The 26,990-nt window shown below is 41.3% G+C and overlaps 2 protein-coding genes across 3 annotated transcripts; both read left to right on the top strand.

Annotated features, from left to right (window-relative positions):
* Window positions 1–829: 829 nt before the first annotated feature.
* AKAP17A (A-kinase anchoring protein 17A) lies at window positions 830–11,754 on the top strand. The gene is made up of 4 exons (XM_030476633.1): window positions 830–1,670; window positions 3,784–3,932; window positions 5,050–5,290; window positions 6,725–11,754. Exons 1-4 carry the CDS (start codon window positions 909–911, stop codon window positions 7,652–7,654), a joined length of 2,082 nt encoding a protein of 693 aa, XP_030332493.1. The 5' UTR covers window positions 830–908; the 3' UTR covers window positions 7,655–11,754.
* A 6,634-nt stretch (window positions 11,755–18,388) lies between these two features.
* ASMT (acetylserotonin O-methyltransferase) lies at window positions 18,389–26,865 on the top strand. Of its 2 annotated transcripts, none has more exons than XM_030476630.1 (8): window positions 18,389–19,629; window positions 20,864–21,038; window positions 22,236–22,365; window positions 23,189–23,257; window positions 23,781–23,899; window positions 24,126–24,266; window positions 25,536–25,658; window positions 26,285–26,865. In XM_030476630.1, the coding sequence occupies exons 1-8, from the start codon at window positions 19,558–19,560 to the stop codon at window positions 26,494–26,496; spliced, it is 1,041 nt and encodes a 346-aa protein (XP_030332490.1). In that variant the 5' UTR covers window positions 18,389–19,557; the 3' UTR covers window positions 26,497–26,865. The 2 variants fall into 2 exon arrangements, with proteins under 2 accessions (XP_030332490.1, XP_030332491.1); XM_030476631.1 differs by lacking the exon at window positions 18,389–19,629 and adding an exon at window positions 21,507–21,580 and having other exon boundaries at window positions 20,972–21,038; window positions 26,285–26,862.
* Window positions 26,866–26,990: the final 125 nt, after the last annotated feature.

The raw sequence follows: 26,990 nt of genomic DNA, 5'->3' as shown, positions 1-26,990 counted from the left end.
TCCGCCATGCGGAAGCGGAAGCGGCCTGGCGGCGCGCAGAGGCGCACGGGCAGAGGTAGGCAGCGGCGGCAGAGCCACCCCAGCGGCTGCGGGTGAGGCCGGGCACAGGGGGATTCCCTGCGGAGAGCCGGGCTTCGGCGGCCCGGGGACGCTTACAGGAAGAGGAGGAGGAGGAGGAGGAGGAGGAGGAGGAGAAGAAGAAGGAGGAGGACGGTGCGGGTAATGCTGGCCGGGCCGCTCGGGGCGGGGGGCCTTCCCCGGGGTCTCGCCTCGCCGCCCGGCTCCTCCCGTCAGGGGCGGCAGCCGGCGGTGGTCGCTGGCTCCGGTGCGGCGTCCGGCGCTCCCCCGCCTTGTACTGCTGCGGCTGCTGGGAGGGAGGGCGGTGGGGCTTCAGGCCTTCAGATAAAAGAGTTGTTTTTCTCTCGTTGCAGACACCTTCCGAGTCTCCCTGCTGGAGAAGATGGGCTCTGCCTCGGCGCCGGCCTGCTGAGGTTTCCTGGTTGTTATGTAGACTTCAAAGCGGTGTGACATTACTCTGCCAGTCCCTTCCTTCCTGAGAAAGGGTAGCTGCTTTCTGAGCCATCACATACCAACTTCATGTATTCCTAAGATTGTCATCAGCTTCTTGTTTTTTTGGTTTTGGTTTTGTTTTTGTTTTTCCTGAGGCCTTACTAAGGTTTTATTACTTATAGGCTGTAGTAGTTATAAAGTAATTTAAGATGTTTGTACTATTCAGTTTTAATTCTCTAATTGACTCTTGTATTAAGAGACATTGTTTTAACTTGGGAAAGGTTAAATGGCCAAAGGATTCAATTATTTACGGATAAGGGCTATTTTATTTGACTGCTGTTGGCCTGCGACTTAAACTTTCATCTTTTATTTCTTTTATCCTATGCTTTTTCTGTGTTATGGCTGCTGCAACAATAGTTCATGATACATCAGAAGCTGTAGAGCTCTGTGCTCCCTGTGGGTTATACCTTAAACCCATTACAAAAATGACCATCAGTGTGGCACTTCCTCAGCTGAAACAACCAGGAAAATCCATTTCGAACTGGGAAGTGATGGAAAGATTGAAAGGGATGGTGCAAACTAATCAGTTTTCCACGCTGCGGATTTCTAAAAGCACAATGGATTTCATCCGGTTTGAAGGAGAGGTTGAAAACAAAAGTTTGGTTAAATCTTTCCTGGCATGCCTTGATGGCAAAACAATAAAGCTGAGTGGCTTCTCTGACATTTTAAAAGTCCGTGCCGCAGAATATAAGATTGACTTTCCAACCAGGCATGACTGGGACTCGTTTTTCCGCGATGCAAAAGATATGAATGAAACTTTGCCTGGGGAAAGGCCAGATACTATTCACTTAGAAGGCTTACCTTGTAAGTGGTTTGCGGCAAAGGACTCTGGCTCCGAAAAGCCTAGTGAAGAAATCCTTATAAAAGTGTTCAAGAACTTTGGAGAAATACGTAATGTGGACATACCCATGCTGGACCCGTACAGAGAAGAAATGACTGGCAGGAATTTTCACACTTTCAGTTTTGGAGGCCATTTAAATTTTGAAGCTTACGTTCAGTATCAAGAGTATGCAGGTTTCATTAAGGCCATGAACGCCCTGCGAGGGATGAAGCTCATGTATAAAGGTGATGACGGCAAAGCAGTGGCTTGCAATATAAAGGTGAGAAACTGCAGGCTTGCTTAGGGGAACCCATGCGAAAGACCAAGTGCAAGTAATTGTTATGTCCCTAGTGCTTAAAACCTATACCGTAGTGATGACAACACATGACACTAAAAGCACAAGTGTAGTTTTATGGAGCAGCGGTAATATAATATTTAAAGGGAAATGATGGAAGAAAGAGGTGGTGGTAGACTGTGGGAACAAAGGGGGGGGTGTATTGCTTTTTTTTAATGAGACAGTTCTAGAAAGAACTGCTTAATGGAAGGACCAAGTATATGAACATGACCCACTAAATAGTTTTTAGAAAGCACTATATGTTTATATATTTTATCATTTCACTTCAAATTCTGAACAAGTTCAGACATACTTTACCAGAAGGCTGACTTTAAGGCACATTGTTTTCTCTTGTGTTCACTACAAATAGAAATATTGGGGGAGAATTTCACGACCTCTGTGGTTCCTGCACTCATAATGAGGTCTACCAGACAAGTGTCAGAACTCTGAAGTTCAATAGCATGGGGCTGGTACAGCCTGGGGAAGACACAGTTAATCATTAGTGTGCTTCCCATACAGAAAAGCCCCACAAAAATTTAAGTGGTAGCGTTAATCTATAGCACAATTTGCTGTGAATGCAGCCTTCTTCGTGCATATGTACATACTGAGTTTTGTAGATCTATTTTTTCTGTAACCTCATTGTCTTAGAAAAGACAGCTATGACAGGAGAGAACAAGACAGTCTGTTCAGATGTGGTATCTATGAAAGCACGGCCTGAAGAAAACTTGTTCCAATATGTCTGGAGGTGGTCTGTGCATGTACATATCAGCTGAGTGAAATGTTTGTAGATCTATTTCAGTATGCTCAGTAGTCATTCACCAAATCAGTGGATTTCAGGAAAAAGCTTGAGTATTCCTGTGTGTAATGTGGGAACATGCAAATATTTATTCAAGTTGTAGTTTAGTCCATATAAGTAAAATACTGTAATCTTTTATCTTGTTGTCAAAGGTTGTCGGTTGGAAGCTGTTTGTACCTTGACCCTCAAGGTTTTCAAGGGGATGTGAAATTCAAAGTGTCACATGCAGGAGATCAGGGTTCCCAAATTTAGTTTGACTGTGTGAAAGGAAGCATGCCTTCCTGGCAGCTGTCCAGGGATTGATAGGAAAGAGGGAGTGCTGCTTTTGTGAATGTGCAGTCAGGACACATCTCTTTCATACAAGGTCACAACACCTTGTCTGTTTTTTTAGCCTGTTAGTGAAACATCATTTTATGTAGAGCCTGGATGAATTAAACTGCAGAGCATGTGCACCTTGTTCTCTGCCCCATGGTTCACGACAGTGGGCCTGTGGGAATGTATTATAGACCCGCCTGCCTGCACCCTGGTGATATCTAGAATAGGAGATTAGGACACCAGCCCTGGTGTCCTGTTCCAGCACACAGCTAAACATAGCCAAGGTGTGCTTGTATGTCCTATAACCTGAGCATTTTCCCAGGTCTCAATGCTCAAATGTGTGTAACATCCTTTTCTTTTGTGTTCCCAATCTTGCACTTGGAGCTTCAGGCCAGTGTACCTCAATTTGGGAATCTTGGTGTTAGAATTGGTGAGGAGGCACTTGCTTAAACCAGGTGCTGAGTGTAGTAGAACTGTTTCTTCTGCTGAATTTAAGGATCTCAGTTTTAGACAGGAAGGGAGGCCTTTATTTAGGCTCATTTCTACCTAGTGCTCTACAGTCCCTAACAGCATACAGGAGTTGAAAAAGTTCTGTATGTTTCTGTTCCGACAGGTTGAAAACTTTGGACAGCCAGGGCCTAAACCACCCTAGGGTTTGTTTTTTAATGTCAGAGATATACAAAGGTGTAAACTGGTACCTGATTGTTCAAGTGTGCAGGCATTTAGTTCCCAATTATCTGGTTATAGTACTCTGTACTTGCTCTGGGCACAGAGAGAAGTTCTCTTTGTTTCGAAAAAGGTTTTATTTTCCTGATTTTTACTTACATTGCATTTTGGATACCTTTGTGCTAAATTAAAATTATTGGGGATTGTGCAGGTTGTCAGGGATTTGTTTTATTTTTTTTCCTGTCTACTTATTAAAACTGTTCTCAATTGTATCCTGTAAAGGTTTCTTTTGACTCAACAAAACACCTCAGTGATGCATCAATTAAGAAGCGTCAGCTCGAAAGGCAAAAGCTTCAAGAGCTTGAAAAACAGAGAGAAGAACAAAAACGTAAAGAGAAAGAAGCTGAAGAAAAACAAAAAGAGGAAGAAAGGTATTTATCACTTATTGCTCAGTTATATTTTTAGCACTCAGGTATAACAAAAAGGTTGCTCCTTCATATCAGCATCAGTAAATAGAAAATAACTATAGACAAGTTGGCTTTCAACTTCTACTTCTGTAGCTAAAGTGAAACACTTAAAACTGAGTGAGAATGTTGTGTTCCTTTTGAGCGAATAGGGTTCAGGGATTATCGGATTTGGAGAAGAGTGTTTTACACCTGTTTTTTTTCTCCCCATGAGCTCTAATTCCAAGAACTGGGAATTTACATGATGTGTAGTCATTCTGTGACGGAAAAATGTGCATTGTAAATAAAGAGTAGAAAATAGTTACTACTAAGTAACTTTGATACTATAAAGTTCATTTGTTCTATCCATCAGTGTTTTTCAAGGAAAGACATGATATACAAGCATATCTTAATAGTGACATTTTAAGAAAATACATAGGGGTGTAAATGTCATAAGACATTTGCTATTCAGAATATAAACACAAATGGAGCAAATTGTTTTAGAGGTTGTATGGTGTCCGTTTGCCTTGATGTGTGTAAATTCTGAGTGCTTAATGTTTAGTTATTAAACAGTTTCTGAAACTGTAAGATTATGTAGATTAGCACCAATGTTTAAGTTTAGTTCAGAATATTAAATCTGCAAAACACTCACTTTCCTAAAAATTGTGCCATTAGACAGCTGATCTTGGAAGCCTTCAGCCTTTCACATAAGCTACCATTTTGTCCCTGTGACTGAAATAAAAACCACCAACCTCTGCACACATTAACTGGCTTGGTAGATTTCTCACTATGATGATTCACTGCCCAGTTGCCTGATGTGTTGTTATTATCTGTGGTTGAACTGGTTTAAAAAAATAATAGTTTTTGTTGTAGCCATGTTTTGTGTTTGGATCCCAATTTGTTTTAAAATATTGGCAGGTTGAGGATTGTTTACTACCACAACAAATGATGAAAAATTCCACTGTTTTCTACTTCTGTTTTTCAGTAATCAACAAGCCTTACTTAGAAACAAATTTACTTAAAGTACAAAATACATTTTTACATAGAGTAGAAGTCTAAAATTGTACCTGCCCTAGATAATGTAAAAATACTAATCTCTTTCTAGGAAGCAGAGAGAGCTTGAAGAATATGAGAGAGAGAGAAAAAGAGAAGAAAAGTTGCGCAAGAGGGAACAGAAACAGAAAGATCGTGAAGTTCGACGAAACAAAAAGCAACTTGAAAAGCTTCAAGCTGAAGAACAGAAAAAACTGCAAGAGAAGATAAAGTTAGAAGAAAGGAAGCTCCTGTTAGCTCAGAGAAATCTTCAGTCTATTAGGCTAATTGCAGAACTGCTAAGCAGGGCAAAGGTAACTTCAATATTTATTTCAGAAGCTAATGAAGAATCCAGCAGCACAAAGCCTTTTACTGACCTGGGAGGGGCTAGGGAGTGCTGTTCATTAAACAACAGATTTAGTACCTCTTCAGATGCTCTTTCTTAGATCAAAAATTCGGAAAAGTGCAATGAAACCATATTTCTCCCTAGGTAAAATATGCACAAATAGGTAAATGGAAGAGTGAACTTAAACCTGAAGTCCTAAGTAGCATTTTTTATCTGTAAACTAATTGATATGATTGCTCTTAAGTGTAGTAAAAGAGTGTATAAGCATGATGAAGTCAACTAAACACAGAGGGTAAGATGCAGGGCTCCTTATTTCTAATTTGAATCTGTTTCCTGTCTGGCTTTCAGCAGTTCCGTTAACTATTCTTTGCTGTTTCAGAGAATGAGCTTTCATTGATTGACGTTTGAAAATGTGCAGAATGATTTTTCTGTAGGAAAAGTACTGTCAGCTAAGGTTTTGAATGTTAGATCCTCTCTCTCTAACAATATTTTTATTTTTCACTGGAACAGGATGTCATTTGCTTAAGACTTGGACGAAGTCACGTTAGGGTGTAATGTAATGTATGTTAAGTATTTTCTGTAGAAATGAAAAACTGTGTGCCAAAGAACAGTATTTTTCCTTGATGCCTGTGTACCTCAGGAGAGTTTTCGACCTCATACAATGCTGTGTGGTCAGTTACATGCTAAGCGAAGGGAGGAATACTTCTTGCAGGCTTTGTAACTTAGCAGCCATGAAACAGAAAGGTTGTCTGATCAAATAGAGCCATGTTTTTCACTCCCAGAATTTTGAAGTCTACACTAAGCCTGTCTGGGTCAGAATAAAAGAAGAAAGTTTGAACCTTCTTTTTCAGTATCATGAGTTTCTAAAGTGGTTGACAAAATGAGAATCAGTTTCTACTTAATGTATGTGTTTAATTTTTTTGACCCATTTGGTTTTTATGGACCCATTGTAAGGTCATCTAGGAACCACAGATTGCAATAATCTAAGAAAAATTAATGTTTTCAATTTGAAACCTTCAAGTGCTGGCCCTGATAAATGTATTTTAATACTTCAAATTTCATTTGTTGTTCTAGCTTGTGTGTTACTCTCATCATATCAAGGAGCCATAAAGACCAAGCTTTGGTTTTGCCTTGTCAAACAGATGGGAGAAATTAACACTCAAAAGAGTTTGCAGACTAATATTGATGTCTCACCTAACAACAGTTTTGTGTTAGTGGGTTTTTTTTGTTTGTGTTTTCTTTCCCTTCAAGAAGGAAATGGATCATTTTTTGGCAGGATGGTTCTGTTTGTTAGATTTTATTTTCTTGCCAAATTGCTGCTTTTATGTTACAGTGTAACTTGAAAGCATGAACAGGTCTACAAATATTTTTTTATTTACTCTTACCTTTGACTATCTTTCAGACAGTAAAGCTTTTGGAGCAAGAACAGAATGAAGAAAGGATTTGTCTTCAGCAGCTAGAGGAGAGACGAAGGCTCCAGGAGGCTGAACTCAAACGTGTGGAAGAAGAAAAGGAAAGAGCACTGGGGTTGCAGAGAAAAGAAAAGGAACTGAGGGAAAAACTACTGAACAATCTTCTGAGCAAGAAAATGGATGCAGTTAATCAAAGCAAAGAAGAAACTGAAGCATCTCAGTCTGATGTGCCGAAAACCCCTACTGGTGTTCCACACACTGTGTCTTCCAGCTGCATCACTTCTACCTCAGGGCAGGCTGTTACAAGCAAACTGGCTTCCAGCTCTCAAGGTGACGTAGCAACCTCTGAGAGTGTAAACACTCAATGCAAGTACTTGAATGGCAACATTCATGACAAAGTTCATGTCAAAGAAGGTCAGAAATTTCATACCACAAACTCTGAGAGCTGTTCTCAGAAAAGAAGTTCAGGGGTACTTTCATGTCTTCCTGTCAATAACCAGCAACAGAAGAGCCTCTCTAGCTATGACCAGAATACTTGCAGGAAGGACTTGCGCTGTGAGCAGGGCAAACATAGCACAGAGCCAATAAGGAGAAAGAGCCGTTCATGTAGCAGCATAAACACTGATGAGAGTAAGGGTAAACGAGAGAGGAACAGACACAGAAGAGGTGAGAGTTACCAGGATGAAAAGCGCAGGAAAGAAAGGAGGTATTATAGACACTCTAGCAGAAGTTACAGTCCTCGACGAAGCCATAGTCCTCGTCGGAGAAGTGTAAGCCCTAGACGTTCACATTACAGAAGAACTCGCAGTAGGGAACGTAAACGAGACAGACGAGAAAGAAGTCGTAGTCGCAGAAGTGTGAGCAGGAGGCGGAGGCACCGGAGATCGCTGAGTAAGCAAAGGAGTACTTGGAGTGGGTAGTGGAGGCGTTGGCTTCTTGGAGAGGCTGTGGTTGGACAAAAAGGCCAGAAAGTTGTAAATGAGACCTCATGGGTGTGACTGCTGTAGAAAACATGTTTGTTTCAAACAATGGTTAACTTGCATCTAGTCCCTGAAATCAAGAAAATAGATGCCTGATTTTTTTTTATGTTCCTTCATGCTTTGTTGTCTCTTTCTAGGTTTCTACCACAATGTATAGGTATAACCACCTGTGCTTGTGCTCAAGTTCCTACAGTGCTAAAAGCCAACCTGTTTTCTTGGTTTTCAGTTTTCTAAACCTTAATTTTAGTCAATTTAGTTTTTATCTCTGTATCACCTAGTTTGGCTTGAGAAGTACTGGATGCCAGTTATAGGAACTCCAGATGTGACAAACATTACATACAGATTTAATTTAAAATGTTTTCTGATGCATTCAGTGAAATCACATTTAACAGAGTAGAGTTGTTGCTGATTGAGATGCATAGCAGGACTTTTGCATAGTTCTTAAAACCGACTATAGAGATATGCAGGATATCTTTTTTTAAACTGCTATGATTCCTTCATATGTCTAGGGTGCCAAGCTTTGGTGCCCAAATTATTCTGGCATGTAATGCTGTTGATATAATACTACTTTCCATGGAAGAGAGGTGCACTGATGTAGGAAGTAAGAAGCAATGGTAAAATGGTTGAAAAGTTGTTCTGTTATTTTGTTGACATATTTGGCTTTGTAACTACTTCAGGTGGTGTAGAACCACTTGAAGCATTTTTTCAGGTACATACAGAGGTAGCCATTGTCTTTTGATAAAGGGGCCTTCTTGCTAAATTATTTTTACTTGTGGTGTTGGAAAGTAAGGCTGCAGTGTCTCTTATTAAATCCATTTAAGAATACTTCTGCTTCTAAAATGCAGCTCAGGAATATTAAAAGCTATAACATTACAGTGAAAGAGTTTATTTTGCCTTTTTATGGTAAAATTAAAAAGAAGCTGTTTCCAGTGAACTGAAGTTGCTGTTTTCATATGTCAGTGTATTAAAATCTGCAAAAGTATCATGCGAGAACCCATTTGCTGAAAAAAAAATCACTTGACACATTTGAATAATGAAGCTCAAACACTCTTCTCGATGGTCCTATAATGTACAGCTATGTCAACTGTTAATTCAGCAGGATGTGTGCTCCTTATCTTCAGCCTTCAGATGCCATTTTCATCACAATGATCCATCAAATCAAAGTGTATCCCTTTCCTGCAGTGCCTGAGGAGCACATTGGGGCTGCAGCTCAGCTGGATCCCTGGCTGGCTGATTTTGCATTACTTTCAGTGAATTCATACAGGGGTTGTTTCTTACTAGACCATGCTGTTGAAAGCTTGTAGTTACTAGCTGTGGAAAGGTAGACATTATTTTGTCTTCCTGGTAATTCATGGTTTTAATGATCTCCAAGTAATTATGTTACTTCCCAAGTTTTTGTGACTTCTCCTGTGAGTTTCATCACTGTCTTGGGGGCCAAGAGCTAAACTGACTTATCTAATCATCTCAACACCAGTAATTTCTTGAATTCTGAGTAGTTGCTTTCTGTAGAAAACACATTCTGTTAAAGTGTTAAAGGCCTCTCTCCTTGATGGTAAGCTCATCTTCAGTAATGATTTAGCTAAAATCCAATCTACTGTTGGTTGCAAGTGTTTCATAAGGTGGGTGGGATGCCTGTTTGTAAATGCATGCAGTTCTGCTTAGCCCACTCTTAAATACTGACACACTGCCCATGGTAACGCCACTTTAAAAAGAAAATATGTATTCTATCTGCAGTTATGTGAGAAGTTAAACTAATGGCTGTTGGCACCAATGTCTTTGAGCTCCTGATTAGATTTTTATCAGAATTTCTGCAGTGTATTTCTATTTAGATTTCCACTGGGATTGATGTGTTGGGTGGAGGTCTTGATGGGAGGTGCTGGCTTATGATGCTGCTTTCAGGAAGTCATCAAGCTATGAATGCAATATCATTGCCAAGACTAGAAGCAGTTAAAGCAGTGGCATTCACCAAAAAGTGTTGGAGTGATATGAGAAGAATCCAACAGGTACTGTTACTTGATATTAAAAAAAGACTGTGCTTGTTTGGGGTTTTTTGCTCCAGAGAAGGCATCAAGAGTAGGTTTCATATCCCACCCCAAAATGATTAAATTCCATAAGCTCCCCTGACATTTAGGGCAATTACTAAGGCCAGAGAAGACAGCTATGGGGAAGATGTTCAGCTGTCAAGTTTTGATAATCATTCAGCTTAGCACAATATATCCAGCACTGGCTTCATACAATATCCTGAAAATGCAGTAACGTGAAGTAACTCAGTTGTTTATAGTGCTTGTATTATTTCTTTTTTTCACAGCAGCCTCAGGAAGAAAAGCCTGAAACCGGTTTGAAGTTACTTGCAAATACTTGCTTTCCAAAATACAGAGGGAATGTGTAAGTTCTCTTTCAGTCAGCCAGCTGAACCCTATCAAAACATCTCAAAACTCCTAGTATCTAAAGCTGCCTAATAACTGCTCAGTGCAGAGTTTTATCTATTCTTAACACTTAGCAGTCTTGTTGCTCCAGGTACATAGTTTGCATCAAAGCTCTACAAAACCTTTTAGGTGCTGAATCCTCTGACACAGATACTGAACCGTGTATCCTTGTATTGGGTCTGCTGTGATGGAGTTAACTTTCTTCGTAGCTGCTGGTGTGGTGCTGTGTTTTGGATTTATGACAGTGTTGTTAACACAGCAGTGCTTTACCTATTGCAGAGCAGTGCTTGCACAGTGTCAAGGCTGCCTCTGCTTCCCATTTTGTGCACAACTTCCCCCTGAATGGGTAGGCTAAGGTTGGGAGGGGACACAGCTGGGACAGCTGATCCCAACTGAACAAAGGGATATCCTCTGCGATATAACATCATGCTCAACAATAAAAATGGGGGCTTTTGTCTTTCCAAGGTTGCTCCAAGACAATCTGGGCATCAGTTTGCTTGGGGTCTGTTGATGATGGGCTTTGAGCTGCAAGGAAACTTTGAAAGACTTGAAACTGTAATCTTTTCATAAGGTCACAAATATAAATTATGTCATGTCCAATATCATTTATTCAGTTTTTAATTACGGCTGAGGTACATGGTCATACAAAAACCTCAGTGATGCAATAACTTCAAGAATATAATTTTTGATAGTAAACAATTGCTCTTTGTTCTGTATTGATTACTACTCAGTACATTTCTACCAATTATTTTCTAGGGATCTTAGCGTTTGAAATGAAAGAACCTAGGATACCAGCAGGCTGTATAATGTCTTCTAGAAGCCAAAATACCAAAGTTACTGGTACTTTTCCCTGCTCTGAATGAATGTTGTGACGCTAATTGCTTAAATCTGACCTGTTTGCTGACTTTCAGGAGCTGTCTAAAAGCAGATAAAATTAGTTGGTCTTTTTTCTTCCATTTCAGTGTATGTCTGAGTGACCTTGAATTCATATGAAAAGATAAATATTTAATGTCTACCCTTTGCTGGGTTAGCTGCTTTGAAGCAATGTCCTTTTGCAGTTGACTTCAAACTTTGGTTAACAAACTTTGGTCTTAATTAATGGAGGAGTTCCAATAATCAGTTACTGCTCTTGTTCAGTTATTAAATGTGCAGTGTTCAAATCACACTGCAGTTACAGGCTGTTATATAAATATTAAGGAAACCAAAGAGTAAGGGATTTAGCAACTAATAGTTATTAAAGACATACCAAACTAATAAATACTTCTGAAACACTGAATTTATGTTGGTATGGTTGAGTACTGGGTAGAGTCTAGCTTAGCTACTATGCTACCTCTGCTTTCAGAGCTGTAGCTGCTAGAAATCCAATCCAACGAGAATGCCTGCAAACTGGTCAGAGAGGGTTATATACCAGTGCCTAGGCTTGTCATAAGTTGCATGTTACTTGGGACCCATTCCGTCAAAGTTCCATATCTTACTCCATTTGTCTGTTAATATTCAGGGTTTGGTTTGGTTTTGGTGGCTTTGTTCCAGTGGGCTGTAAGCAGGAATATAGATTTATTCACTGTTTTTATCAGAACATTAAGGATCTGGGTGAGCAAGATTGAAAGTTGTTGTTTCTTCTCCATTAGACTACTGTTTGAAAAGTTGGAGCCTGGATGTCAGCTTTCATCTTGACTGAATGCATGGCAGCCCCAGGGGTATAGGGTGGAGATGGGAAAAGAAATTCTTGAAGATGATGGAAGGCTTCAGTACAAGTTATTCCTCAAAAAATGTTAAGCTTATCCCGTGCATTTGGCTTAATTTTTTTGTCCTGCTTTCAAACTCTGGAGCTCTTCCCGTGCTATGGCAAAACCAAGAACTCAAATACTTCCCAACTTCTTGCTCTGTGTCAGGCAGGCATACCTGTAAATTTTAAGCTTACTGTAAGATCAGCCTTTGTTGCTGGGGAAAGCTCGGGTTCTCTGTTAACTAGTGGTTTCTTTCCTTCAGTAGTGGAAAAATGTGCTTGGTGAGCAGGACTGGTGTGTTATAAATATGGGATGTAAATCCCATTAAGCCATGGATCGGGCAACTCCACAATACAGCACTGCGTTCATGCCTGCTGGAAAGCCTTTGCAGCAGTGGAAGAGACCTCTCAGCCCTATTTCTATTCCTGAGTCCCAAGAAATGCCCAGGGTTTCTTCCAGTGTTCTGACTGTTACTGAGTTGTAAGTCACACGGTGAAACAGGAAGGGAATTTTCTTAGTTGGGAGCATGCAGCTCTTTTCTTACACTCAGCTGCAGAAAAGATTTCACGTCTGTCACCACACCGAGGTCTCTCCTTTTGTCCTCAAAGAGGTCCTTGGAGGATAGGCTTGAGCCAGTGGAAACCCACCTTGCTCATGAGGCTGTGTAGGGTCCAGAAGTGTATTAATCATCTAATGATACAAGGTAGCATGTGACCTCTTATCATTTGAGGATGAGGACCCTGCTTGCCACAGACCACTTGCAGAAAGGTGTGAGCTGCAGTGAGTGGGAGTTGCTGAGCTCCTGAGCCTCCCCGTGCTGTGCAGGAGCTGGCACATGCTGTCCCTGCGTGTGCTTTTGGCACTGGCAGCCAGGAGTCGTTTTCCTGCAGCCTTTGTTAAGCAAAGAAGGTGGTCAGCCTCAAAAGGGTAAGAAATCCAAGTTCCTGTGCTATGGACAGTGTTGCCACGTAGTCCTGTTCTTATCCTTAAAGAAGCATGTGTCCTGTTTCTGTCTGAGGGCTGATGAGCCTCCTCACTTACCAGCCTTTTGCCGTTTATCTCCTGGCCTCAGCCTGCACTAGGTCACTCAGAAAGTGACTTATTTCACAGAAACTACAGCTTCTCCACAAGGGCAAAACCAAGCCCTTCAATGTGGTTGTTGTGGTGCTTTCCAATGGCTTACTGCCTGCTGTAGTGAAGTAATTTTGATGATGTATAAGTTGTATTGCCAGAAGTAATTGATGTTAGTAAGGAATGGGTACCAAAGATGTAACCATACCCATGTTTTCATATAATTGACTCTACCTTTGAAGAGTAATGTGTTCAATGACCTAGAATAAGGGCATATGCATGATTAGGTATGCATATAAAAACATTTGATATGTTATCTGGAAGCATCATCTTGAAAGCTGTTAGTGAAAATGGGATTTTTTGCAGTGGACACAGGGCTATACCAGGGACAGTGAATCTGTAACTGCAAACCAGTGAGACTTGATCACTGACCACACCAGTGTCAGCTTTAGGGCAGTTCTGAAACATGTATAGGATTGCGTAACAGGCTATTACCGCTGCTCATGTTTGATAGCAGAGATAGAGATGTTGGCAGACTCTATATAAGACAACAATTAAGCCAACTAGTTTGCAGATGCCTTAAGTCATAAATGGGTGAGCAAATTTGACCACTAATGTTTTCTATTGCTATGCAAGTTAAGGATGGGGGTTTTATTATAATTAAGAGGTAATATATGTATTGCCTGTGTTTTGATCTGGTATCCTGACTTTTAGGTTTGGTTATAATCTGGATACAACACGCATTTCATTAAGCTCATGTTGCATTCTGTTGCTCTGGCCCTTCCTCAGCCCAGTGAACACAGTATTAGCAGAATGTATCTTTTGCTGCCTCACAAAAAATTTGCAGAATTGTCTTTAGTGTTTGTACAGAGCAGCAGCCTAGTTGCGGGTGATCCTTCAGAACTGGGTGTGCAGTGTGCATCCCACTAGTGTCTTACATTCCTACATATGTAAGTATTATTACTGTTAAAGGGAAGTGTACCTCAATTTTATTATTTCGGTTTTTTTTACTTAATCTTATAATGGGCTTTTGAAGCTTGTTTGAAATGGTATGCACCACCATCCTTTCTTCTTCAATCACAGCATAGAAAATAAATCTGATCTGTTTCCCCCTCTTACGCTGCATCCTCTGAACACATCTCCTATTGCCTCACAAAAAATTTCGTAGATTAGCTTAAATGCTTTGCCATAGTAGTAGGTTATAAAACTTTTGAAGGGCTAAGGCTGATCGGCATTGTTTTCTAATTGATGCTTAATCTAGCTGCCTGTGCACTGCAGCACCTGCAAAGTGAGCTTTACCTGCCCTGGATAGGATGCCCAGAGCCACTTTCTTATTTCCCACCTGCCTTTCCCTCCATCCCCAGTGGAATAGGGGAGAGAACCAGAAGAGTAAAAGTGGGGAAACGCATGGGTTGAAATAAAGATAGTTTAACAGGTAAAGCAAAAGCCGCACACAAAGCAAAATAAGGAATTGATTCACTGCTTCCCATGGGCAGGCAGGTGTTCGGCCATCCTCAGGAAAGCAGGGATCCATCATATGAAACGGTTACTTGGGATGACAAATGCCATCACTCTGAACATCCCCCCTTCCTTCTTCTTCCCCCAGCTGTACATGCTGAGCATATTATGTACATATTATGCTCATATTATGGAATATCCCTTGGGTCAGTTGGGGTCACTTGCCCTGCCTGTGTCCCCTCCCAATTCCTTATGCATACCCCGCCTACTCACTGGTGGGGTGAGGAGCAGAGAAGGCCTTATCTCTGTGTAAGCACTGCTCAGCAGTAACAAAAACATCCCTGTGTTACCAGCACTGTTTCCAGCACAAATCCAAAACATAGACCTATGCCAGCGACTATGAAGGAAATTACCTCAGTGAAAACTAGCATAGTTGCAAACGGCATAAGATTGTATAAAAATGTTTCAGGTGAGCCACTAGGTAAAGACTTCAGTCATGCTTGCCCATGCAAAGCCATGAGAACACTTCTTTCTGAAGCTCTTTAAAGAAATAGAGGAGTATATTATCAGATTAGCAAGTGTAAAATGGTCTCTGGAAGGCAGTTGCGTGTCCACCGACTGCCCTTATGATGCTTGACAGAGCACAAGTAATTTCTGACATGAGAGCCTGCCTCAGCTGCTGTCCATCTTTGTTTTCTTTTTGCATCTCTCTCTAAAGTTCTGGACTCTGCCAGTTTTAGCTAATGAACTTGTCTGTCCTCAGGGAGCGTGTGCCTCTTATCTGCTGAGACTTTCCTCTAACAGATATCTCCATGAATATTTGGTGGAACTATTTGTTGAGAGATTATTTGCTGGCCATGAAGTTAAACCAAGAATGACTCTAGATTGCTTGTGATGCACTTTAAAAGGCATTCTCAATCAGTTTTTACTAGAAGAAAAACTGAGAAGGGAGGGTTTGCTTCGAGAATGAGCTGGATATGCAGGATTTCCTGATGACTCCAAATGTCTGTCAGTAGTATATGTGATGTAAACAGGAAAAGAAATAAAATTAGTTGGTGTCAAAACCAGAAGCACGTCATGTTACCAAGGTGATGCAGATATTGTAAAACATGAGAAGGATTACAAGTTACAAAGAGGAAAACGAACATTTTTGTTTTAAAACTGGATGTTATAGTTCAAAGAAAAGTGCGATACTGAGTATCTTGGCTTTTTAGGGTTCTTAAAAAATAAAATGGGGGGGGTGTGTGTGGCACAAACTGTTTTATCCTACTGCACTTCCAAGCATATTTAGAGGCTTAATAGTGATAGTGAGGCACAGTTGTTTCAAGATTGGCATTACTGAAGCTCTTTATCATAGTCACATCCCTGAGATTTGTACTTGTTGCTTATAAAGAAGGTTGCGTGTGTGAAAAAAGTGTCATCTTCCATTTCTCACTGGCAGACACATTAATTTTACTAAATCTGCTTAGCTCATAGAGAATTTCTTACTTTCAGGTGTTATGCAAAAATGAGGTAATTATTTTTTATATAGTATTTGTCTGTAGTGAGTCATTTAGGCAAAGAAAAACTAATCACCAAAATAGAACCGTGGAGGTAAAGGAACAGCTTTAGCCTGCACATGGTCTAAGCACTGTGGTGATAAGGTTTAGAGAAACCTTAGAGCAAGATTGCTCTAAAAGCCTTGATGAAGCTTTTAGAGAAAGCAAGCCATTGCAATTTTATCTTCATGAATGCATTCATAGATTAAAAAGAGCTTAGAATTAAGCCTCACTAACAATTTACTTGGGAACAGCAATGCATTGTGTGTGGCTTTGCATCAGTCTGGTGTGGATTATCTGCAACCCTCCTCTCCTACATCGCACTACCAGTAGTAATCCCATTACACGATTACCTCTATGTGTCCTCAACAGACAGGTTTAGTCATAATTGAAAAGGTACTTCAGGTGGGTTTAATTAACCCTGTGGTCATTTTATTAACATAGCCTCCTGTACCCTGCAGCTTTGCCTTAAGTGAATTGAATTTATGGCCCATTAGGACATTCTAATCTACAGTTGTGAACATTCCTGTCTGTTATTTAGTCAAAGCTACAAGAATCAAGGGTTGACCATTTTTGTACTCATGAATCTTTAATGCAGCTGTACTAAACGTCACTAATACCTGATTACTAATCTGTGGCCAAGTCATTTGAGGAAAGTGGTCTGTAAGCTGGTGAGCAGCAGCTCACTTTTCCTAGAGTTGTTCTGTTTAGCTGAATGGAAGAGAAATGTATACTTCAGTGTGGTGAGCATTTGCCTCCAGTGTGCATGGTGGCCTGGATCTGAATAGTCGTTATCATCCCAGGAATGGGAAATCTTTATGCTTGGGCAAAATTGCACCAGTTTTTTTCTCAGTAGCAGGCAGGCAGGATGGCAGGGGAAGATGTCCATTATGAATGTAGCTGTGTTCTTGAAACCTGTTGTTCAGGCTTTTCCTTCAGAGAAACCATGTCTTGTTATATGCAAGCTGCACAGATTCGGTCACTTTGGCAGAGAGTGTGTTGTGATCTCCAGCCTCTACAGTACAATTTAAACAGAATATTAGTGTCTAACCTGTACCGAACAGTGAAGTTTGGCTCACTAGCAGGAAAATAGCACTATGTTTACAGGTTCTGTTGGCCAGGCTGAGGAGGTCTAAGTGTGCCTACAGTTTGGCCTTTGCCCTAACGTTTGTGTGTTCGGACCTGGTAACACAGAGACCCTGTGGTGGTAGAGCCTGGGGAACCCTTACTGTTTCCAAGTTGTGTACAGAGGAGGAAAAGGCTGATAATTGTGAGAACCTCTTAGCTAACTTTAACGACTAACTCTTAAAGTAGGTTGTTATTTCACTACTGGCTAAAAGAAATGCAGGACTGCATTTCTGGCTAAAATGTAAGAATCTGAAAGGAAAATACAGTTTCACAGAGGGATTATGCAGTAAAACCTTTCAGTTGATAAAGTTCCACTGCATCCACAAAATGGTCAGAAGGAACACGTGGAAAGCATGATACTGGCCTGTTTCTTCTAAAATGAGGCAGCTTCAAAAGAGAAACACAGAACTAACCTGCAGCAGCAGTATATAAATACAACCCTACTTCCTAGGAAAGGAAGGGAACACTAAAATGTTGTGTTGGGACAAAATTGTAAAGTGCAGTCTTTAAACATACACCAAGCTAATGTACACAAAATGCTGAGCTCTGTGTTGATCACTGTATTGCTCAAATTTTGCCCATTAACTTAATCACTGAAGCATGGAGAAAGCTGCCATTGGAAAAAATGCTGGTTTGTAACATTCTGGCACCCCTGTATTACCCAAGTCAGGTCTCATTTAATGTTGTTGCCTGAAGGGTTGCTAAATGTGTGATACAAAAACCTTGAGTCTTTCCTTCATGGAGAGCATCTTTTCTCACCTGAGAGTTGCAGTTTCAGCCCAAAAAGGCAAGATAAGCACCATGGCAGGCATTTACAAGCTGGAGGAATGGACAGTGGAGCAGAGAGGTTTCAGGAAAGTAATCCAGGGTTTTAATTTTTTGATGAAAAACCTATGAGGTATGTTCTGCTTGAAGTTGAAATCCATGTCGCATCTGGCACTTGGCAGTCATTTTATAGTTTCTTCCCAAGGACTTTCTGCATGCCCCTGGTTAGTTTTGCAGAGAAGGGGAAGAAGAATGTGGCAGCCACCTGGAAAATGCAGAACATTTTGTCATCCCTCAGCACCCTGCTCTGGCAAAACATGGCAAAGCACAAGTAGGACACCCCTACTGTGGTGCTGCTGTCAAACAGGTATTGCTTGCTAAGCCATTATGTGGGAGACCGGCAAAGTCTGGAAAAAGAACAAGAGTAGATTTAATTCCTTGTAGACTTCACCTGAGTGATCACCACAGAATCATAGAATTGTTTGAATTGGAAAAGACCTTAAGATCATCTAGTTCCAAACCTCCTGCCACAGGAAGGGATGTCTCACGCTAGACCAGGTTGCTCAAGGCCGGATTCAGCTGGCCTTTAACACTGCCAGGGGTGGAGCATTCACAACTAGTCACTGTGACAAAGCAGCACAACAGACTCTTGCAGCTTCTTCTCAGACTGGCTGCTTCTCTACTTGGGGATAGGTGTACCCTACTGCCAGCTCAAAGTTCACCTGGACCTGTGCCCATCACAGCAAGTTTCGGTTCCCCTCTGGTTACACCCTTGTATTTCCTTTAGCCTTTCTGTGGGTACAGCTTGCAAACCAGACCAGGGAAGCACACCCCGGTTTTCCACACATGGGTGGAAATTATTCCAGGGACAGACTCTGGTGGGATGCTTTCTTCTCCTTCAGCTCCTTGTGTGGACTCTGATCTCAGATTATTTCCTCTTGCCTGCTATGTGGTAGTTATGCCAGTCATTATCCTTGCGTGAGTAAAGTCAGAGGCCCTGGGTACATGACCTGGCGCTGGAGGCTGAACAAGTCTCTGTTTCAGTATGGTGAAGGTAAGTAAGTGCTGTGCATACACTTGAGTGAGGGGTGAGTGGAAGTACGGCTGTGGGAGATGCCAGGTTTGGCCAGGAATATGCCATGACTGCTTTGAGACAAGCTGATATTCCTTTACTCTTATACCCTTGGGAATGTCCACTTTTGACGTGAAGAATTGTGTTGCCAAATTTTCATCTTTATTCTGGGGTCATGCCATTGGGCTGCCTGACATCTGTAAGGATTTCTATTCTTGGGAAGTCTTCCAGCATCAAAAAGCCAGCCTGATGGAGTAGAGCTGCTTCTGAACAAGCCCGAGTTAAGGCTCTGCTTTGGTCAATGAACTCCGGGTGCAATGCACTGACTTCAGGTTCCTGATGCAGTGGTTTCTGGTTTGCTTGTTACAAGCTTTCAAGTGCTTCTGGTGTACCAGCATGTTAACTGACTGCTGCACTGACAACACAAGCTTCAATCTGCACTGATTCTTTAGCCTTGTACTTGATGATGGAAGAGCCAAAGAAACAGATGGACCTGGTAGAAAGACCCACTGAAGCCCAATAATTTAGCTAACCGTTTTGTAACAGTGTGTTTCTCAGAAGCGAGAAGATTAAGTGGATCAGCTGGTGTGCTCTGTGCCTGGTGGAAAGAAGCTTATTTAAGAGGACAAGAAAATCTGTGCTTCAGTCCAGAAAGAAGATGGGTTCTACAGAAGACCTTGACTATCCTCAAGACATCTTGCAATACAGTAGTGGATTTTTAATCTCAAAGGTAAGAAATATAACTCAGTCTTGGGTAGATGTCTAACAATATGCAGACGGAGATATTCAAGGTTCTCACTTTAGGTGCTGAATGTAAGTCTTTGGAATGAAAACCATCTCATATGAAAGCATCCTGTCTGCTCCTCTTGGCAGGAAGGAAATTTGAAAACAAAAAGGATTTGAAAGCGACCTGACCCCTCAGGATAGACTTAACATTTATTGAGACCTCTCTGACCTTTGGGGGCTTGGATGAGCAGACCTTCTCTGCACGAGGCTTTATAAAAACCACAGGGTTTTATAGCTGAGGGCTTGCTGTCTGAATACCTCAAATGTAGAAGGTTCCTTCAGTGGTGGGATTTCTTCCCACTTTTCATTCCTGGAGTTTGAGAAACAAAGAGCTGACTTGAACTGCCTTTTTCCTTCCCTATTAAACCATGCAAAGAACAAGATTTTTCAAATAACTTCTCAAAGAATTTCCTTCCCTCTGCCATGGTTTTCTGTATGTATTATGCAGATATCTGAGCTTGAAAGCTTCTATGTGTTGACTCTCTACACATGAAACATGGAGTCTGGTATAATGACTGTTTTTCCAAACAGCATTTGATTAAGGCACAAAGGTAGTACTAGTAGTTCCACTTCCCTTATTGTTTACTGATGTTATTTGCCTTTCTGTGTGTAAGCATATGGGCATATAATTATAATATCCACTGCAGTGGAGATTTTTTCCTCATTTACTCTTTAGTTATGTTTCCTGTTGTCCCTTGCTTCACTTCTGGCGAACATGGTAAGGTAAAGAATATTCTTCGGGTTGTGCAAATACTGCTGCATCCTACTGCTCCTGAAAGACAGAGCTGACAGTAAAGAGAGGAAAAATGAATTATGAAAAATCCTCTTGTGCTCTTTGGGTAAAAAGCAAGAGAGACTGTGAGTATGTGCTCTGGAACCAAGGAAGAGCCAGGAACATTCACATCCAAAACAGGTCTCTCAATGTGAAGCTTTGTGAGCAAAAATCATTGGCTGGCTTTTCCAGAAAAGGAAAAGAAATGGAAAAAAAGTGTACTGCAAGCACTTCATGGTATTGTCAGGTGTTCAGAGAAACTTCAGTTTAATCATTTGACTTGTTTATATGAAATATGATTTTTACATGAAAAAATGTTATTATGTGTGTATTTTCTCCAACAAAGCTTTAGAAATGCTTTTGTGCTTTCACCTGATACCTCACTCCCATCTTTGCTTACTCCCAGGTTATGTTCACTGCTTGTGAGTTGGGGGTGTTTGATCTTCTGCTGGAGTCAGGAGAGCCTCTGTCAACAGATGCCATTGCTGCACGCTTGGGTACCAGCGCCACAGGGATGGAAAGACTGCTGGATGCCTGTGTGGGGTTGAAGCTCTTGGCAGTAGAGCTGACACAAGGAGGAGGTAATATAGGCAGAAGAAGGGGAAGAAACTATAAGATTTAAGCCTCTGATGGTTTGGAAAGTGAGGCAAGGTAAGGAGAGGTGATATCTAGTGTTAGGACAGTTGCTGGAAGGAGAAGAGAATCACTTGTGAACGCCATCCCTTCTTCAACTGAAAGAGAAGCCGCAAATATCAGCATTATCAAATAAAGGTGTAAAGTAGAACCCAGGTGAAGGGCTCTATATCTGTAAATATCTTTGTGCAAGAGCCTCAGAGACCTTGGAGAAGATATTCAGTGTCTCTGCAGAGTTGGTCTCAAGAAAACTCTGAGGTGTGGGCATGATTTTAAACCTTAAAACAAAATGCCAGGGTAGATGGGCAATGGCATGATTTAAAAACATGTTTTATCTTTGGGGTTTTAGCACCATGTAAAGTATTTTGTTAGGTTGCTGATCTGAACTGAGAGGTGATATAAGTTTGTCCTTGCAGCAGAAATGTGGAGTCCATGAGGTCAGGAGGGATTTTTGACAGTCAGACTGCTGGTCAAGACGAGCCAGAGACTTGTAAGTAGTGTCCCTGGCTCTGACTTTTGTTGTCTTGCCCTGTTTTAGGGCTTACTGTAGTTGCTCAATGAGTTTAAGGAGAGCAGAATCTCTCTTTTAAATTCCTTTTGTGTGACATTCCCATGGGTGAGTGATGCCACTGCAGATGTGTTGGAGGAAGCAGAGGAGATTTCTGCAAGTCCTTTAGGCATTCAGTCTTTCTGCAGAAGGACCTGCCCTAGTGAATTGACAGGGAGTAGGTGTGGTTAGCATGCTGGTTTGGGGACTTGCCTCCCACTTGCTGACCTTGTTGATTGGCAAAGATGCTTGTCTGCAAGGGCTTCTTATTTAAATAGAGCATACCAAAGGCTCCTGCTGATAGCAGAAGCTTATCAGTATATGATGACACTCATAAGGAATTCCTCTTGCTGTTCTTCAAAGAAATGTTTGGTGCTAGAGTAAGTATAGGTAGGTGGTGCTTACTGAGATTGAATGGGGCAACACACATTTCAGCAGCCCTCACTCACTGCACGTTGTAGTGGAAAGATTGATTGTAGAAGCAATGTAGTTGTGTCATTGGTCATGTGGACATTTTTGGTGATAAGTACCATGCTATGTAGTAGGCTTGGCAAGGTAGTATATACATGTCAGTAAATATATTTATTTTACCTATTAGCCCTCTACAGAAACACAGACATTTCCAACATCTACCTTACAAAATCAAGTCCCAAGTCCCAGTATCATATTATGATGTATTACTCCAATACAGTCTACTTGTGCTGGCACTACCTGGCTGATGCTGTGAGGTAAGGAGGAATGTTGTGCGCTGTCTGTTGCAGACTGCTTTGTGGCATCTGTGTGGCTGCTCTGAGTGGTGTATTTCTGGGGAAGGGCACAAGGAAGATGCTGGCTCATTCCCAGAAATAAAAAACAACAGATCTTTTCAGTTCATAATGCAGCAAATGTGTTCCTGGTTTTTCTTGTTTTCCATTTGTGTGTAGTTTTGCTTACCTTTTCCTTCTGATGGTAGTGGTGACCTAGGAATCAGATTTCTATGCATTTGACCTTCAGGAAAGCATTTGAACTTTACAGTGTCTTTTAATACATCACATTAAATGATCAGTAGTGATAGCTAAGGGTGCTTCTGCAAAGGTGTAACAAGTAGTTTAATACGGGGCAGGAGTCTCACTTGTTCCAGTCTGTGTAACTGAAGATTAAACATGGTGTGTGTCATGGTGATGGTTGCACCAGTCTTGTACCTTTACCTGAGATGTGTTCCCATAAATCATAGAGTGGTTTGTCTTGGAAGGGACCTTAAAGCTCATCCAGTTCCAACCCCCTGCCACAGGCAGGGACACCTTCCACTAGACCCGGTTGCTCAAAGCCCCATCCAACCTGGTCTTCAAAAGAACCAGTCATTCATGTGAAAGGTTGAGAAATACATCAGCATATTTTGAGGTGGCAAATGAGGGTGCCTTTACAGACATTACAAACAGGCTGGCATATATTCTGTACGAAGTTGAGCGCCTTTCACAGTGATGAACTAGCTGAAACTACAGCCCCAAGGTGTATTTGAGATAAAAGAAATAGAAATCCACACTCATATGCTTTTTTTGGTTGCTATTTTAGGGAAGGAAGAAACCAGTATGAAAGAGCTTTTCATATTTCATCTAAGGACCCTTTTGGAGCAATGTACAGGTAATCAGTATATTTATAGAAATTTTATTATTCTTATTGTAGTTACAATTAATGTTTTTAATTACGGCTCAGGACAATTAAATATGATGATGTGAGAATCCCACTCACCATGCAGCGTTTTCCTTTCTCAATAGTATCCATTACTGGGACATTGTCTAATATTTTGATTAGAAGTATATCATTTCCTATTCTGAAAAACATATCACACATCTCTGTCACAGAGAAAATGGTATTTGAAGGGGAAAAAAAATCCCTTGGAAGCCTGAGAATTAGCAGCATAATTTACTGTTGGACTTCACTAGTCTTAATTCCATATTTAAATGCTTGAATACATAGCTGTACCCTTCTGCTATAAACTTACCTTCTTACCTTCTGATAGGTAAGTTTATATGTAAAAAGAACGTATTTTGTGTCAATAAAAACAGAGATTAGTGTTTAAGCTAAAACTTTTAATGACATTTCTATGATAGGAATCACCAAGGATATTGTAAATTACCTGTGCTGCGTCTATTTGCATTACTAGATCAGAAGAAGAAATGCTGAAATTCATGGCTGGCCAGAACTCAGTATGGAGTATCTGTGGCAGGGATGTACTTGTTGCATTTGACCTTTCCCCTTTCAGGCAGATCTATGACCTGGGAGGTGAGTCGCAGTAGATCTTCTTTAAAAGCCTCTGAACTGTCTTCTGACAGTGGCCTCTCCTGTCCCTCCTATTCCCTTTGGGCAACGTGGGGCCAGCAAACATACCTTGCCAGCGTCCATGAAGCTGAATGCACTGAATGCACTACTGCTTGCATCGCTTCGTGGAGGAGTTGCTGAGCAAGTTGTTTTTGTGTCAGCACTGACTTTTTTTGCTTTCTCCTCAAAGGAGGTGGAGGAGCTTTGGCCCGGGAGTGTGTTTCTTTGTACCCAAATTCCACGGTCACAATTTATGACCTGCCTAAAGTCATGCAAGTGGCCAAAGAGCAATTTGTTCCCCCTGAGGAGCGTCGTATTGCTTTCCATGAAGGTAGGTGCGGACAGTGGTGTAAGCATTGTCACAGCTGTTGCTCCTGAGCCCCTTGTCTCTGCTCAGAGGTACCATACCGAAGGCTCAGGTCTCTGGTTGCCCCTTATGTGGGCAGAGTGTCCCAAATTGCAGCCTCCCCAGCCCAGGTCTGCAGTTCATTGCTACCACAGGGCGGTCCCAGTTGTGCATCTGCAGCTATCTTCTATCAGAGACACAACTCTGTTGTTCAGGAACTCAGAAGCTCTTTACTCCTAAACAGAGCTATTTTATTTCTTCAGAACAAGGCTACTTTAACATAAAAAAAAAAATAAAAAAAAGTCATGCAATTTTGAAAAACTACCATACCATGTTACAAATCTTCCTAACACTTCCTTTTCTCCTGCACAGACCTCCTGGCAGATGTGTGGGATGCCAGGCCTGCATTGAGCGAGGGCTTTTCCTTCTCTGGTCATGATTGATTGACTTTCAAGTCCTAAGATATGTCAGGCTTTGAATATTAGTGAGCTAGTCCTTATTTTTGTTGCCCAGTTCATAGATCTTGGATGGTCTTTGCACCATCTATGATGAACATGTGTAGGGAGGTCTAACTTTAAATGTTTACAAAAGCCTTCTAAGTGTTGTAATGACTTAATATTGCTTGAAGATAAGAGAGAGGAAAGAAGCCTTGAGGAAGAAAGGGAGTATATAAAAATCAAAGATGGGGAAACACAGGAAATGTTACATGTGACAGTGGTGCAAAGAAATGGGAGAGGAAATGACTAAGATGCAGAGAGAAAAATCTGAATGTGGTACACCAGGTGCTGAAGAAAAGGTGTGTGATGAAGCTAGTGCTAGGAGGTGAGAGATGTGTATTTTTTCCTTATGGATTTATGATGTATTTCTGTTGTTTCTGAAGGTCTTTGAAAATTCGCTTAGAAAAGGGAAAATTATTTCCTTTTTTTTCCATGACAGAAACTGTGAGAAACTGCCTCCTTAATGTTTTATGAATCTGAATCCTGTCACTGGAGAAAACTTAGTCTCAAATGCTTTCCTGTACATCAAATGCTGTTTTAGATGAGCTGCTGCTTTTAAACATTTTAGGCCTTCTTGAGACTGAACAAGAAAAGAATGCAGTGCCACAGAGGACTTTTACCTGGTAACTCAATCTGATGTGACGATGGACATGGCAATCCCAGAGTCTTCAGAACTGAACAGAACTGAAAATATTTGCTTAACTCAGCCCTCTGTGGTTTAGGGGTTTTGCGTAATACATGTATTCTTGCTTTACAGGAGACTTCTTTAATGATTCAATTCCAGAAGCTGAACTGTATATTTTATCCAAGATACTGCATGATTGGGATGATGACAAGTGCAGGCAACTGCTGGCAAAGGTCTACAAAGCTTGCAAACCTGGTAGGTGTGAGCTCTTGAAGAGAAGAGAGACTCTCGGCTATCAGTAACGAGAAGCACACCAGTCTCTATGCTCAATTGGGTGGCAGAGTTTCAGTGCAGGGGTTTCCTTGGTTTAGTCTTTTGCTTTTCAAAGCCAGCCATGTGCAGCTGAGCCAAATAGAGTTTGGGCTTCTAGTTTTAGTCTCCTTCTCCACAGGTACTTCTCTTTCAAGGTATTCAGGTGTAAGGATTGGGGATTTTGGGTATTGTTTAGATAGGTGTAGATGACAGTAAAAATCCCATTAAGCATCACATTGAACCCTCACACTTTGAAAACACTGCCTACACAGCCAGATTCTCAGCAAAATTAGTAAGCTCCTGTGGATTTCAGCTGGGGGATATGGAAAATTTCCATCTCAGCCGTAACACCCCCTTCAGACCTGGTACATCAGTACCTAGGTATGCAAGCAGAGGCATGCTCCAGTGCTTTTGCTCTTTCATTGTCTTCTGTGATGCTGAATTGGGACTGAACATAGAGGCTGCTTCTTCCTGAAACTAAAGGTTAGGATCTGGCCTAGTAACTCAGCTGAAACACAGCTTGTCTTCTCGTAGCTCAGTGTGTGTTTTATTTCTCTTTATTCAACCAGGCGGCGGAGTGCTGCTGGTTGAATCACTACTGAATGAAGATAAAAGTGGGCCTTTAGAAACTCAACTGTATTCGATGAATATGTTGGTCCAGACAGAAGGAAAGGAGCGAACAGCAGCAGAGTACAGCAAGCTCCTTGAGGCAGCTGGCTTTGGAGAGATTCAAGTCAAGAGGACTGGAAAACTCTATGATGCTGTTTTAGGAAGGAAGTAATAGCACCCCTTTCATGTATTTACAAGATAGAGTAAGTCAAGAAATGTGATATTCTCTTCTTTGAGGGGAGTTATCAACTCGGCTTTTATGTAAAGCAGCCAACTTTCTTGTAAGCTGATGCATTGTCAGGAGAATCACTACTGATAGATATTGAGCATGCATGGATTACGAGTCTTGCAGCCTGACTAGGGCTTGCCTTTGGATCTGGAAGGGAGAGAAAGAAGTCAACACCTGTTCCACGAGAAATAACCCAGAAAGAAAATGTGCAGTGTGTTGGCTTCAGGTCTTTTCATTCTTTCCAATTTTAATACTGTATCTATCAAAAGCAATGCTGAATTTCTAATCGAATAAAACCGATCCCTGTACTGAGCTCTGTTAACTGAATTTTTATTCCTGAGGAATGGACATAGTATAAACAGAGCAAATGACATCTCCTTATGGTTTGTCTTTTCAGGAGAAATCCTGTCTGAGCCTTGGGTGGTTTGGTGTGAAAA

This window comes from Strigops habroptila, chromosome 2, assembly GCF_004027225.2.
Source record: "Strigops habroptila isolate Jane chromosome 2, bStrHab1.2.pri, whole genome shotgun sequence".
Classification (NCBI taxonomy): Eukaryota; Metazoa; Chordata; class Aves; order Psittaciformes; family Psittacidae; genus Strigops; species Strigops habroptila.
Note: the sequence above shows the minus strand (reverse complement) of the source record. Positions and strands in the feature narration are given on the sequence as shown.